The sequence below is a fragment of the Chenopodium album genome, chromosome 7, assembly GCF_948465745.1.
Source record: "Chenopodium album chromosome 7, dcCheAlbu1.1, whole genome shotgun sequence".
NCBI lineage: Eukaryota > Viridiplantae > Streptophyta > Magnoliopsida > Caryophyllales > Amaranthaceae > Chenopodium > Chenopodium album.
Genome location: NC_137840.1, coordinates 75,924,599 through 75,939,702, shown reverse-complemented (window position 1 = coordinate 75,939,702; position 15,104 = coordinate 75,924,599). Strand labels below are relative to the sequence as shown.

At 36.7% G+C, this 15,104-nt stretch overlaps 1 protein-coding gene across 1 annotated transcript; it reads right to left on the bottom strand.

Annotated features, from left to right (window-relative positions):
- Window positions 1–84: 84 nt before the first annotated feature.
- On the bottom strand, window positions 85–14,446 carry LOC145639661 (protein REDUCED CHLOROPLAST COVERAGE 1-like). The gene is made up of 25 exons (XM_081690968.1): window positions 14,215–14,446; window positions 13,959–14,043; window positions 13,780–13,841; window positions 12,650–12,742; window positions 12,354–12,426; window positions 11,847–12,203; window positions 11,681–11,748; window positions 11,046–11,177; window positions 10,527–10,568; window positions 9,878–10,402; window positions 9,635–9,792; window positions 8,900–9,404; window positions 8,750–8,812; window positions 8,552–8,653; window positions 7,689–8,003; window positions 6,845–6,937; window positions 6,629–6,730; window positions 6,405–6,509; window positions 6,128–6,261; window positions 5,499–5,682; window positions 4,518–4,649; window positions 4,120–4,232; window positions 3,699–3,789; window positions 623–2,893; window positions 85–343 (listed from the first exon to the last, which is right to left on the bottom strand). The coding sequence occupies exons 2-24, from the start codon at window positions 14,017–14,019 to the stop codon at window positions 791–793; spliced, it is 5,613 nt and encodes a 1,870-aa protein (XP_081547094.1). The 5' UTR covers window positions 14,020–14,043; window positions 14,215–14,446; the 3' UTR covers window positions 85–343; window positions 623–790.
- Between the last annotated feature and the right edge of the window lie 658 nt (window positions 14,447–15,104).

The window sequence follows — 15,104 nt, the reverse complement described above, 5'->3', positions numbered from 1 at the left end:
ACTTGTACTTTATTAATGAGGCAATGCAACATTAATATCATGGTATAATGTCACAAAGGGGGGAAGGGAAGAAAAAACGGTTCGTTATCTGGGAGAAGAGCAAAATGTCAATACCTTGTCAATACAAAGGCACAAAGCTGAGGCAGTCAGTATACACAGGTGAACAAAATTGTATCAATCACTATCAAAATCCTTGCAATAACCATAATCGAATTTTTTTGTGCATTCTGCAAATCAAAATCTATGAATTCCTATCTTCAGTATACATCACATTGTCAAGCATTCTTCATTTTGAGGGTAAAAAAGCCACCTCACACCTAAACAGAAGTCTCCCAATAAAGATCTGCAGTCAAACAAAATCCAGTGATCAGAACACAGCAATATGCAGCATGTACAAGAAGTACAAGGATATCTAGTTACTGGTTACACAACAGATGAACTTGACGAACATGAGATTTTTCCTTGTATTTGAAAATGGGTATGTAAATGCCAAAGCTTTATCAGCAATAAACTGGTTCAATCAATCAACCAAAGCCTTAATCCCACAAGTGGGGTCGGCTACATGAACCAGCAAAATAAGAAAGTAAATGGATGACATTATGAGTTTAGACTTTGAACTTACCTTTTAACCTCTCAAAAGACATTTCGAGCCCAATAGCAGTGATAGCACAGAAAGGACCAGTAAAGCTCGATGTAATCTGAGACATCTATACAGCTACACTGCATATTGGAACATATATTTTTTCCCATAGCCCTTTTCTTGAAACTGCAGCGAAAACTAACTATTCCCTCATGTTGCTACATTACTTTCACATGATGACAAGGGCCTGGAAGTTTCACTGTCTCGCAAAACTCTGCTGTATGCAATTTTGAATGACTGTGAACAATGAGGTCTTCTAAGCAAACTTAACGGCACTCTTAGAGTTTGCTTTCGGTTTCTTTTTCCTCGAATTAAAATGCTGAAAGTTCTTTCATCATCTTCCACACGATGATTAGATTTAGGAACCTCAGCACTATCTTCAGACTTTTCCTTGGGAATGTCATCAGACTCATCACACACTGGCGTTGTCCCCTTTATATCCACACAAGAAGTTGGATCCTCTTTCTGCTTCTCATTCTCCAAACCAATCCAAGCCAATTTATCTGCATCATGTACCACCTCTGGCATGGAAAACACCACTTCTTTCTTTGCCTCCTCCCCACTACCAATATCATCAGGCAGAAGAGGGGCCAAACCTTGGCTGCTCTCAGAACTTGGAGATTGAGCCTTTTGCTCTGATACAGGTTCACATATTGGTTCAGCCACAGGTGGAATTACAGAGAACTCAACTGGGCGGCAGCCAGGCCAAACGGTGCCGGGATTCATGTTGCATTGCCATACATAATGATTGCGATGGAAATGATTTCCACTTGGAGGAAAGCTGTTGGGTGGTACAGGCTGAGCTTGACTGTAAGGAGGATACATGAACGGCACCTGTTGAATAATATTTGGTGTAGTTGGTGGAGATGGGTATGGGTGATGAGGTGAGGAGCACAACGGATTAACAGCGGGCATTACTGGAGCAGGTCCAGGGTGGAGAGCCATGTTCATAGGCCAAGGACCTACAGCTGGAACAGCACCTGGACCAGAAGGAAGATTCATGTTCAGAGGCAAGGGAGCAGACCGTGCAATAGCTGGTGATGGGTTAAATGGTGCAGCAGAAGCAGACAACTTCTTGCTGGGGATATCTGGTGCATCACTTAAATTTGCAACCATAGGTTTGTCCTCCAAATTCTCCTCTCCTTGCAAGGGAGGAGTTACAGCATTATGTTCTGTTTGAATGCCACAAGTTATGTCCATCTCAAACTTCACATCTTTTGAAGCACTCGTTGAATTCTTCGTCACATTATTTACAGACTCATTCTCAGGTAACACTTCATGGATGTCAATGGTATCACTCTCAGCCTTGTCAACAGTAGAAGGCACCATGGCACCAGCTGATAGACTTTCTTCCATATCCTGAGATCCTGGTAAGGAATCCTTGGAATTTGAAAGTGAACATTGATTAACCTCTTTAACCTTGTCTACCTCAACGTCTGCCTTTTCAGAGGCAACAATTTGTCTAAAATCACTGCTTACAACATCTTCACATTTCTCTACAGTAGTCTCACCTTCATTTGGACTATCATTTTGGGGAACACTGGCATGCAGTTTAGAAATTGTCCCTGGAGGTGCAACTGCAACATCCTTATAGGAAGGAGATTTGCCCAGCCTAACTATTGTAGGCTTCTCAAGACTTTGTCCAGATTCACTTTCTCTGCTAGAGACCTCCCGAGATTCATCTTTGGCAGAGGAAGGCACAGACTTAACCCTGTAAGTAACAGCTTTGACAATTCTTCTCCCAAATTTGCTGACTTGGGAAGCATTTTTAGCAGTATGCTGATCCATGTAATTAGCAGGTGACAATGCACGTTTCTTCAACACGTAATAGTTAGAATTTTGGTGAGAATTATTAAGTCTGGCTGGATCACTTTCAACTTCTTTCTTTTGATAACCGTATACTTTGCCAATTGTTGCACGCCGCTGTCTTACACGACGACCGTGTCCCCCAGCTGATCTTGGCCGTTGGACAGGCTGCCACCCATCCTCGGTTTCAATACTGGTTTCAGGTGACAATTTATTTGAAGAGACAGGCTGCTTCTCTAGTGCAGGTTCAGACACAGGCACAACAGGCTGAACAGGCTCTAAAGTAACATCTGCCAATTTTTCTGCATCAGAATTAACATCAGACTCAGCTTCACCATTAATGCTTTCAGGTTCATTATCACCCTCTGAAACAAGGGGATCTATGTCCTTTGGAGAAGAAACCTCGGGGGTGGGTTTGCTGGAAACCTGGTTAGCTTTCTCTTGGACCTGTAGATATAAAAACAGTAAAAATGAGAGAGAGCCTATAAACAATTGAATATTATATAAAAGCACAGTCAAGCACTGGTGTGAAACTTATTTCTTAATCAATGTTTCCAGTCCCTCGTACAGTTGTACCCAATAATCAGATTTATGACAAGACACATAGACGGTCTAGACACCTTGCACAGACCAGATTGGCAAGGATGGCAACCAGGAACATGTTCATATTTGGTAGATGGAAAACAGGCAATTATACTCCATGCAGCTATTCATCTCCTAAATTCAAATCAGAAAGTCTAAAAATGAGCTTATTTTGGTTAACAATAATGGCTTCTTGGGTGTGAGAAATTTCAAATGGGAAGGAAATCCCCAAAATAAAATTAATTATATATCAACAAAAAATTATCATGCGTGTGGAAAAATAAATGCAAAAAATAAAAATAAAAATAAAAATAAAAAATCACTCTATCCTGCTAGTCTGTTACCATTGCTCTCATTCCCATTATTTAATTAGCAAACATAATGAATTTCTAGAGATGCGTGCCACTGGAAATGAGAGGAATAATCTACTTATCTACTGCAAGTTTAAGATCCCGATTGCAATGGATGAAATGAAGTTTTACTTTTTTAATTTGTCTCAAAATAAAAAGAGAACACTAAAAAGCTAACTGGGACTGTTATAGATAATCAAACAAAATTCTTATGAGGCAAGTCTTGTTTTAACTTGCATATCAAAATAAATGCAATAAAGCATATAACTCCAACATAAAATCTGGATTACATCTAAGAGACTAAAAAGAGCTTAACTTACCTTCACAAAATAGCTTTTTCTCTTGACTGACATTGAATTTCTCCCTTTCGAATCAGGACTCGGATTTATGTAGTCAAGCAAGTCTGAGACACTGGCAATACGCAACAAAGGTTATGTGTAAGTCACATGGTAGCATATATTACATAACACATGCATTCATTCATATGGCAAGAAAGCCCACACTCATAAGTACAATGACCCACTTAAAATCTGAATTAACGCTTTAACAGCCATGTTCATGAACAGTTCGTCAGAAAACCCACGTTTGGAACATATTATCATGGTACATCTGGTCTACTAAAAAACAAAATAGGAGATACATAGTATAGGCAACGCTTTAAATCAACAAATAAATTAGTGAACAGAAGTCACATACAGTACAAGGTACTTAGTAACTTCATAAATCTATTCATATATATACCTAAGATGACCTTTGCTTGCTATAGATGCATCAGGTTTCCTTGTCCCATTTCTGGCAGCCTCTTGTTGTTCAAAAGCCTTGGATTCAAAATACTCAAGCCAAGCAGCAGCATCCTGCAGAGTAAATTGCAAACATGATTCTACAATAAACAAAATTCCATGAAGAGTTCATGCTTAAAAATAACCACAATCACACACACACAAAGAAGGCTTCTACCAAAGTCTTGTGCATATGAACCATTTTTTTTAACTTCTAGGACAAGCACCACTATGAAGGAAAAGAAAAACCCAAAGAACTTTAAATGCCCAATTTTTACTTGCGAGTCTCCAGCCCTCATGATGGCAACAGTGAACATTACAAAGCCTCATTTTCATTAGGAAAAGAAAGAGCCAAAATACCTGTGTGCGTAAATCGTCAGGCCCTAGCTTAGCCCGAAGAATTTGCAGGGTTGTCTGCTCATGCTGAACACTTAAAGGATATGCTTCCATTAATGAAAGTGCAATAGCAATAGCATGATAACTTGCTGCTGTCTGGAGAAAATGAGAAAAATTACATAAATATTGGTTAATCCAATTGTTGGAAGTATAAAGGAAGAGCAAGATGGATGGATGGATGGAGGAAACTGAATCTGTAAGTAAATTAAAACAGAATAGCCTTGAAAGAGACAATAGCATAATCCGTATCACATTAATTACTCATAATAGTTGGCTATGTAGTTCCGGTAAAAGGATGCCTAAGGTAATATTATTAAGATTCTCCATCATAACATAGTAACTATGTTCCTCGACACTCTGCTGTACGCGGTGTCGGGTGTCGGATCCTTCGACACAATATGACAGCCATATATATAGTGGTCTTACCATGTCAGACACGACACCCAAATCTAAGTCTGTGCAACATAGCATACTAAACTTTAAAGGGGGGGGGGGGGGGGAATTATCCCTTTATCAATCCTAGATTAGATTTAATCAAACAAATCTTCCACAAAAAAGCACCTTCAATGAGACAGTAGCACTTAATAAAAGAAGCTGCTTCAACTTTTAAAAGAAGCTGCCACAGATGACAGAAGCACTTAATAAAAGAAGCTGCTTCAACTTTTAAAGAAGGAACATTTTCTCATAAGCAAAACAAAGGTATGAAGGAATAACGAATAGAGGCTAGAATCATTTGTGCAAGACTGAGCATGTAATGAACAAAACCTACTGAAGCTAAGACCAAAGACCCCCAACCTCTCTCATCTTGTGAGATATGTGTTATACTAAAAAATAACAATATTCCAAAAGATTACAAGATATCAAAACATGGAGCCAGATTCCAGAATATACCAACGTAATTTACTTAGAAATGAAATATAAAATAAGATAAAGAGGAAAAAAAACCTGAATGTGATCTGGTCCAAGTAACCTCTGGTTACACTTCAGAGCCTTGTGGAGGTATCTAAGAGCAACATGCACATTTCCGAGGCCTTCCTCCATCATTGCCACATTGATGTATGTGGCAGCGGTGTTAGGATGAGATGGACCGCATGTAAGATGTAATAGATACAATGCACGCTTGACATACCTGGGGAATACATTCAAATTCAATGTTTAGAGTGCATCTTGCACTTATTCTTTTATTTCAATTACACAAGAACTGGTGACACGTCAATCCCAAGAAATACATATGGTCTCTTGACTCTCTTCATTAACATGTTCATCAAGTATGAAGAGGATTTTCAAAGATTTAATGCAGGGTATGCAGCTGGGTGCTAATAATCAACATACAACATGTTGACCAAAAACAAAAAAAAAAACAAAAAAACTCTTGACTCATAAAAGCCAAACCAGATGCACAATAACCACTGAATTAGATGATCATTATCACATGAACATCGAATCAGCAGGCAAATACGGAAATAGTAAGACATGTAAAAAAAAAAAAAAATGGTAGCCTGGAAGGAGCAATCAGAAGAGCATTGAAAATTAGAACATTTTACGAAAGCAGCACTATCAAAAAGAATACATACTTAAGAGCCAATTCCGTATGCTGAAGGCGGTAATAGAAAACAGCTAAATCTCCATAGCTTTTCATTGTGTCGGGATGATCGAGACCCAATTCCCTCTCATTGATGTCCAAAGCTTTTTGCTGGTAGATTGTAGCCTGCAATTCAATTGTCTTAATAAGTCATTAAAGTAATGGAAATGAGCTGGATGCAGTGAACATGATATGATAAACATGTACTTCGTAAAAGAGATGCATTATATTATTTCTGTCAGGTCATGAAACTGTAATTTGACACTAACCTGGTTAAAATCTCCAGTATGATACAAGACCACAGCAAGGAGACTGTAAGCACCAGCAGTCATTCGATGATAGGGACCACAAACTGCTACCAGCTTCGCTAAAGCCTGTAAAGCCCCCACAGCAAATTGCAAGCATCTTAAGCACCATGTAACAGTTACTTTTATAGTATTATTTGAAGATGTCCAAAAAAAAGGTAGGCTCATCAAAATCAAAAGTCAAAAACCTTTGTCCCATAATTTACTGCATCTTCAAGCTTTCCTTTATCTAAAGCTGTTTTTGAGGACTCCAAAAGCTGTCTGCCATCAGCAGATGAACATGCTGCTTGCTGCAGAAGGTAAAGTTACATAATATAACTTAATTGTCAGCCTCAGACAGCAAACAATAGGATTTTTCTTACTACTGTGTTTGAAATCCACAAAAAGAAAATCTCAATTCTCACCTTGTGGACAGGTGTCAGGCTAACGATATCTGTTTTACGGAAAGGATTGGGAGAATTCATATCATAATCCCTTGGGACTAATTCAAGACCCACCTGAAAATGGTAAAGATATTATTACTCCGCCCTGTGACCAATCCAAATTTTACAGTTCACTATGATCAATAGGCAAATAGCAAGAAAATTTGAAGTTATGAATGCCTAGATTTAGTAGATTTTCTGTTAGAACTTTCGTTTGATACAGTAAGAGTTTTGAATAGCATCAACCTCGCCCAGAAATCACCTTGTTCCAGTTTTCGGGATTCAAAGAAACTACTGTATCGGCAGAAAGGTTTCCAGCCTACCTACGGGATAGATCAACACCAGATCCTATTGTTGTTGTGGGATGGAGCATAATATAAGCAAAAATGTACTGAGTACACTTAAATTAAGAGGAACATAATAAGGAAAGTACACCAGTAAATTCAGTCAATAAAAACAGCCAGTACAAGCCCAAGCTAATCCTAATAACTATTCAAACATGGATTCCAAGGTTTCTCAAAAACAAATTTGCTTTTCTTGAGGAAATTGCGTTAGAATTAGATCCATATTTCTCTTTTGCACTGAGTCAACATCTCCCAACCATTCCAACAAAACTTGCTACCCCTGGTCTCCTAACTATAAACACTTCAGTTTCTTAAGTAAAAACTATCATTTAGAAAGTCTTTCCAGAACATGGCAGGCCTTTCCTAAATTTGGTGTATAATTTTCCAATCCCCTGGACCAAATATAGATAGGTATATAAGCAAGTACAGTAACAACCATGTCTTTAAACAACAAAATTTGACTTCAGATTATGACCACCTACCTTTTGACAAAGTCCACGTAGAATGGCAAATTTCCTAAGATCTTTGAAGTTAAAACCATTGACATCCCAGTCATATCGCTTCATCAAGAATATTTCCAGCCATCTCCATACCAGGGAGTGGACATTGTGTGATTTTTCTGAATTAACAGTTTCAGGAGCCCCCAGCATTAAATTTAAAGCTGAAGCAACAGTCACAGCCACTTCGTCAGTATCAACAGAAGCAATCACTGCTTGGAGGATGTGCTTATAAGCTCGAACAATCATCTCATGGATACAGAGAGACTGAACATGAGACAGCTTTTCCGACAACTTCACCTGATCAAAATTTTGAAAAATGCATCAGCCAGGCTTACCTGAATGCAGAGGTTGACTGCTACTTTCAGAAAAAACTAATCATATTGGTTTAGTGCAGCGAACATTTAGCTTCTATGCACTATTTTTACTTACACCAGTCACATAGGTGTATTGTGGATTTGTGGTTACACTGACATGCAACTTGCTGGAAATTGCAAATTCTTGCTTTTTTTCCCTGACACAATTGCTAGCACAGGTACATACACTGACATACACATTTCAGAAATCGTACATACTACAGGAGTTTTTAATGTTCACCCATTTCTGATTGACTGCCTACACCAAGCTAATAGTCAATGTCAAAGAGAATAAAAATGTATACCAGACTCTGTATTAGTTGCATTAAGAGATTTACTTATCAACTATCCCATTTTCTTGACTTGAGGTTAAATTGCCATACTTCTAAAGTTTAAATGAGATTTTACAGTAACATATATTTTTTGGTCATCCTAGTTCATTTTATTACTAAATTATCCAAGAACCATGGCAGATTAGATCAGAGAGCTTACAACACGTCCAAGCGAATTCATTCGGAGACCTCTTGTATGCATAAAATCAGTTAGTGTTCGTCCATCGACAGGTGAGAGTTCTAATGAGCCAAAATCTGCTACCTGTGCATCATAAATGATTATACAAGAAATTGCAGGAATTGTATTTTGAACAGAGAAAATTAGAAATTTATCATATATATGATAAAACAAGAGTACCAGCTTAGGCAGAGCAACTTCATCATAATATTTCTGGGAGAGGTCAATTAGTTCTTGCAAAGACTGCACCCAAAACATTTGCAATAAATCAGCAAGTATTCAGCAAGCAATAAAATAAAGTATCCTCCTCTGAGTTCCTAGGAATAATACCTTCAGGTGCAATCCTGTATCTGATTCTTTTAAACGACTGAAAGCTGCATCTGACAAGATAGTTTTGAGAGCAAGCTCACTCTCACTTGGACTGGTTTTGGACTGTGCTTCAGTAGAGGACACAGAAGCAGCACTGCTTGAATTTGAAGGTGCTTTATCAGAATGTACTTCAGAATTCCCTTCTGATTTCTTGTTCTTGAGAGATCTAAGGGGCGTTCCCAACCCCTCGACCTTCATCTCATTCTTCGCCTTTGAAGCAGAAGGTTTCTTGTCTTTCTCTGAACTTTTTTGATCCTGAAGATGTTGAATCCAACACGCTCCTAGCTCCCATCTCACGTAACTATCTTGCTTTGTGTTCTCTACCTGAAGCTTGGCAAGACTGTCATCCAATAGTTTCTCCACAAAAGCTTGAGCTGTGTTGAGTCTTTGACTCTCAGACTGATCAGATTGAGTTACCCATTTGTGATTGTCTGTAGCTGCTCCCTTGTGAAGCAACAGTCTTAAACTGCAAGGAATAATTGGCAAAAAAGTGTAAATTATCATAGCAGCAACAGAGAGACATTTACAGGAGAGCTAGAATATTTTTAAGTTAATTTCAAGTTTTTCAACCCATCCCACCCACACAGCAATCATGACTGGATAAAAATAAAGCAACTTAGAATTCACATCAAACACCAACACCCACACGCAGCAGCTGACCTCAATTTTTCGAGTGAGTAAGTCAGAGATGGTGACCTGTTAATATTGAGTGCATTTGCACCGCCTTCTGGCTGATCAAAAGCTTCTATGCTAGGTGACAATGAATCCACCGCTGCATCCTCTTTGACTTCAACCCTCACCGTGACAATGTAACCAGCGTACCTCAGATTTACAGAGCCTAAACTGCTGATATCCTGCAACAAAAGCACAAAGTTCAGTTAGCCACTTATCTCAGCCAGCCAACAGATCCAAGCTCATAAAACTGTGAATATGTCTTACATGAGCAGCAGTATTCTCATCTGCCGTAATTCCTTTCAGCAGGTTCTTCTCCGTTAGCGCCCTCTGATCCAAACCAGTGGCACGAAGCCCATCAATTTTAGTGTCCAGCTTACTGCTAGCAAGAGCAACATCCTTCACGACAGTGATGTTCAAATCGCCAACTTTCTCAGCATGAATAATCTCGTCATTTACAGTTGAGTTAGTCACCCTCATTTTCTCCATTACATGTTGCAAGGTAGAAATTGCCCTAAAAATTGCTACATCTACGAACAAGCTATGAATAAGAAAAGCCTTTCTATCCCGTAATTGCCTCTCTTCAGGAGTCTTACAAGGCATTGATGCAACAAAACGGAATTCATTTGCCCAAGGTATTAGATCACTCTTTCCATCTCTTCCCCAACCACCACCATTGCCACCCCAAGTTTCATCCTCTACAGGAAGAGGGGGAAATGTCGAAAGTGAATGTGTTGCAGACGGAGGAATGAGCCATGTATTGGCTCTGAAGCCATATGGCAGATTACCAAACTGCAGAAGTTGAGAGAAACAGAATAAATTTAAAGGAATACAACCAGGAAAACAGCAGGATTTTTTATTTTTAACGGAACTTCATTCTTGGAGGCAAACACCAACAGAAGATAAAGAAAAGTACCTTGTTGCGCTCTGAGAAAGCTTTCATGAGCTCATCATAAGCCTACAAGTTGGAACACCATAAGAATATAATTAAATGTTTAACGAGTAAAGCAGAATAGTTAATATGCCACTGTAATGCAAGAAAATATAAAAATGTCATAAGCCTTATAACGAATTTGCTCTTCGACCAAATTTAGGTCCCAAAAATTGCAAGTTGCTCCAAAGAGGAAAGGGCTTCTACATTATCTATGGTGGATGACAAGGCTTAAAAATGCTTACTTCTAGCATCGTACACATGCACTACAAAGACTGACAAGAATTTTCTTAAAATGTCAACCTTATCTCACTGTCTCAAAAAATCTATGAGTAATCATAAAAATGGAGTAGTCAACTTAAAGCGTTTCAACAAGACGTGTCTTTTGCAAATTATAACTTTCATCTAAACAACCCCGGGAAAGACAAAAAAAATAAAAAAATGTTACTCCTAATTTGAAACACATTCCAAATTCAACAGTTAAAAGTACAGCATGTAACTCACATTATCAAAAGCTCTACTTAGTTGTCTTAGAAGATCAACAAGGTTGTGACTGAGAACACGATGCTTCCCAATACTGATGAAACCTCGCTTACAAGCCTCAACAAGAACAACCTTGCCATTGCACAGCTTAACCTGCCCAAATCAATATGAATCTCTTATAATTAAGGACAAAAATGAGACAGACTAAGAACGTTTCTCATTTGACATTAACATAAACAAAGAGAAACAGTCACCCTTATTATTGACCACGATTAATCAAAAACATAATATTGTACAATAAAAATCAACAATCACTAATATTTCATAAAGTGTGATCCACACCTCAAACAAGTCACTTCTTTTCCTAATTAAATCAATCAATCCTATTTCTTAAAAAAAATCACTATTTCATTAATAAGACATTTTGAAGCAATAATGCAAATGGATTATACATCATCTCGCGTAATCTTACCAACTAAACTAGCTACATCAATGAAAACATAAATTATCATCAACATTACACAAAATATACCACTAAACATCCAAACACAGTGAATAAATCAAATCAATTCCCAATACTTTTTGAAATCCAAACAAACACTTAAAAAGAAATCAAAGGAGCATAATTAAACACAAAATAAGAAAAATCAACTTACATCCATGAAAAAAAGATGATCATCTTCCAAAACCTGATCATCAGTCTGCTTTGAAGCCCTTCGTATAACTACAAATCATCACAAAACCATCCATTAGATCAAATTCCACCATTTTCTTCACAATTCATCCAAAAAACAAATAAATCAAATCAAATTCAATACATACATTGAAGAGGAGGAGAGAGATGAGCAAGAGAGAAGAACTCGTAGAAGCTACCAAGCTTAGGGCACGAATTATTCGTCTCTCCCTCACCATCAATCATCATCGAAACATCATCTTTCGTCGCAGATTTCCCGGCGAAATCCTCCGTCTCCGGCGCTGGCGATTGTTTGCCGGAACTCGACTTATTGCCAGACTTCTTCGCCGACGACGAAGACTTATCCTGCGCACCACGCGCATTTTTAGCATCCTCAGTTTTCGCCCCTTCTTTGGCGCTCGCAGAAGGCCCGAAGCTCGTTGTGCATGCTACAATGTCTAGTAGTCTTCTAACGTGCGCTGCTGCACTTTCCTTATCGTACGCCTCTGTAAATTGAGGAAAATTAAGAAGAAGATTAGATTGTCTTTCAAAAAAAAAAAAAAAAAAAGAAGAAGATTAGATTGTGTGAAACGGTGACGTTTAATCGTTTTGATAAGATAAAACGACGTCGGTTAGTGGTTGAGGGTTTAAGTTACCTTCAATGAGTGTGAGAGTGCAGGGTTTAAGAGCTGCAACGTCCACCGTGTCTTTTAGACGTGGGCCCCTGACCTGTACATTTTTAATAGGATACCAAAAACAAATAATGTTACGTAATTTTTATTTTACTTTTTATAGAAATAAAGTTAAAAGGGCAAAAAGAAAAATATAACAATGTCAAAAGAATTTGTCATCCCCACTTTTAAAGGTTTTTTAAAAAAAAAAAAAAAAAAAAAAAAAATTATTATTAGCAAGGTGAGTCATTGGATAAAGAAACAAAGGATTGGATACTAACCTCATGTGATAAGGTAAAATTGGTAATGTTGCAAGTCATTGTATTGACTGAGAGAAGCTTGCGGATATCAATGATCCTATCTGTGGATATTCCCTACAAAATTAATAAGTGTTTAAGTTAGTGAAAATTATTGATTGTAAATCAACATGTAAAGATTGGATAGTCACAAAGCTAATACAGATGGAAACAAAAGATTGTGAATAATTACTCCCTTAAATTGTTGAAAATGTATACCTTGTGTGGAGCACATAACATGCTTACTTTTACACGGCATGTTTAATTTCAAAAGAACCATTCACGCTTAGGATATTAAGACTTTTGACAAATTACGTACAATAGTTTTTGTATTAAGTGCATACTGAGCTTATGTGTCCCTTTCTTATGTAATATGATTAATTAATTTCATAAATCATTTTTTTTCTTCTTTTTTTTTCTTATTTTTAATAATCATACATGTTGTAAAGTGAATTTCATGCAATCTTATATTTTCATGTTTTCTTACATGACACCAATTGTAGAAGCCAATGAATTGTTTATTTTCACTTTTCATATGCGGGCGGTTTTAATTTAGTAAGTTTATCCATGAGTATAAACATCATGCATCAAATAAGTAATGGATGACTAGACTAGACATCTACTATTGTGCAAAATTTTAAATGCCAAAGCACCCACAAGATTTGATACCCACCAATAAAGAAAATGACACCTACCATTGAGTCTTGACCTATAAAATCTTAGGTTTCATTCAAGAACATAAGTGCATATTCAACACAAATAAAATAAATAAATAATAAAATTGGACCATTTTTATTCTACGTTGAATAGTATATTTACTATACTGATATAATATCCAAACTAAGGAGACTTTAACTAGAAACGTATATATATTACTATCATTCGAATTTAGTTGTCACAAAACTATTTCAAATTAATACGATTGTCGAAGAGGGATATACCACAAGGTGTGGATATCCCCCTATTTGTGAAAAGGAGATTGTGGTAAACAAACTTGTTGCACCCCACAACCACACCCTAAACAATAAAAACCAGTGGAAACTCTGTTTTTCATTGACACAAAAAAATAAACACACTATTAAAACATGAAAAAATGAGTAAGTATTATTATAAACCTTTAAGACTACACTCGTTTCATCGGGAAGGTTCACTGTGATATCCATAACAACTGGAAGAACTGAAGAATATTCGCAAACAACAGAATTGTTAGTATATTAAAAATAATTAAACAGAATTAATCAAATACTTCTTTATATTTTTTTTTAAAAATGTGTACAAATAAAAAAAACTGTACTTTTCTCTTCTTTCTTCTTCTTCTCTCCTTTGCTCTTTCCTCTTCCATTTTTGGGTGCCATTTCTAATTAAATTGTAAACTTTTCCTGTAAAAAAATGGAATTAATTATTTAATTAATTTCAATTCTAAAATGCAAAATTACCAACTTTAATCCAAAATTAAGAAAATTAAGCAAATGGGTGATTCAAAATTTTGTTAAATTCAGTGTTTCTGACAGAATTTAATCTGTCTTTTCAAAAGAATCAGTAAATCTTACCAGCAAGTACAAATCCCAAAGCCCAAAAAACAGGGGAATAGTGAAACAGAGCAAAATTTCAGTAAAAGGTTGTAAGTAGGATAAGATAGGGGTTTAAGAAGTAGCAAAAAAACTAAATTTGAAAATGAAGCTGAGCATTGAATTTTTAGAGAGAGAAAGAAGAGGGAGAAAGGGAGGAGAAAAATTGGTGGGACAGAAAAACAGGGGAGTTAAATAAAATTGTAAATGGGAGATTGAAAACAGAGGAGGTGGGTATGATAAGGAAGGAAGGGTGGAGATTTAAGGCTCAGATATAACTTGGCATTTTGTGCTCTATTTTTATGGCTTTTTTTTTTAAAAAAAAAAAATTATTATTTTGGGTTTGAAATAATGCCCAAATTTTCTGCCTTGCATATGGGGTATAAATGTATAAATTTTAATTTTTTATTGTTTTTGCAAATTTGGAGTTTGTTGGGTTTTTTTTTTTTTTTTTTTGAGGGGTTGTATATATTAATGATACGGAGAATAAATCAAAAGCGATAAGGAGTACTAAATCAAAAGTGATACGGATCAGAATAAAAAAAACAAAAAAAAACAAAAGTGATACGGAGTAATAAATCAAAAGTGATATGATATGGAGTAAAATAAAAGACCAAAACTGAGATACGAAGTAAAATAAAAGATCAAAGTGATACGGGGTGATACACGAAGAGTGATGGTGAACTAAACCAAAAGTGATACAAAGTATAATAAAAATCGAAAGGATACGGACTAATAAGCCATAAGTGATACGAAATAATATATTAGCTGTTAGAATTAGGGTAGATTAAGCAATCAGCTCATTTGATATTATTGGTTAGTAATGAATGATGAGATAGGTAAAATTTAAAGTGTGGTTGACTGATCGCCAT

Bases quoted from the DNA above. Each gene is read 5' to 3' on its own strand.
- LOC145639661 (XM_081690968.1), bottom strand. From the start codon at position 14,019: ATGGCACCCAAAAATGGAAGAGGAAAGAGCAAAGGAGAGAAGAAGAAG. The intron at 6,938-7,688 runs GTAGGTGGTCAT...TACCATTTTCAG, and splicing joins TACGTGGACTTTGTCAAAAG to GTGGGTCTTGAATTAGTCCC. The intron at 2,894-3,698 runs GTAAGTTAAGCT...TTATATCTACAG, and splicing joins GAAAAAGCTATTTTGTGAAG to GTCCAAGAGAAAGCTAACCA.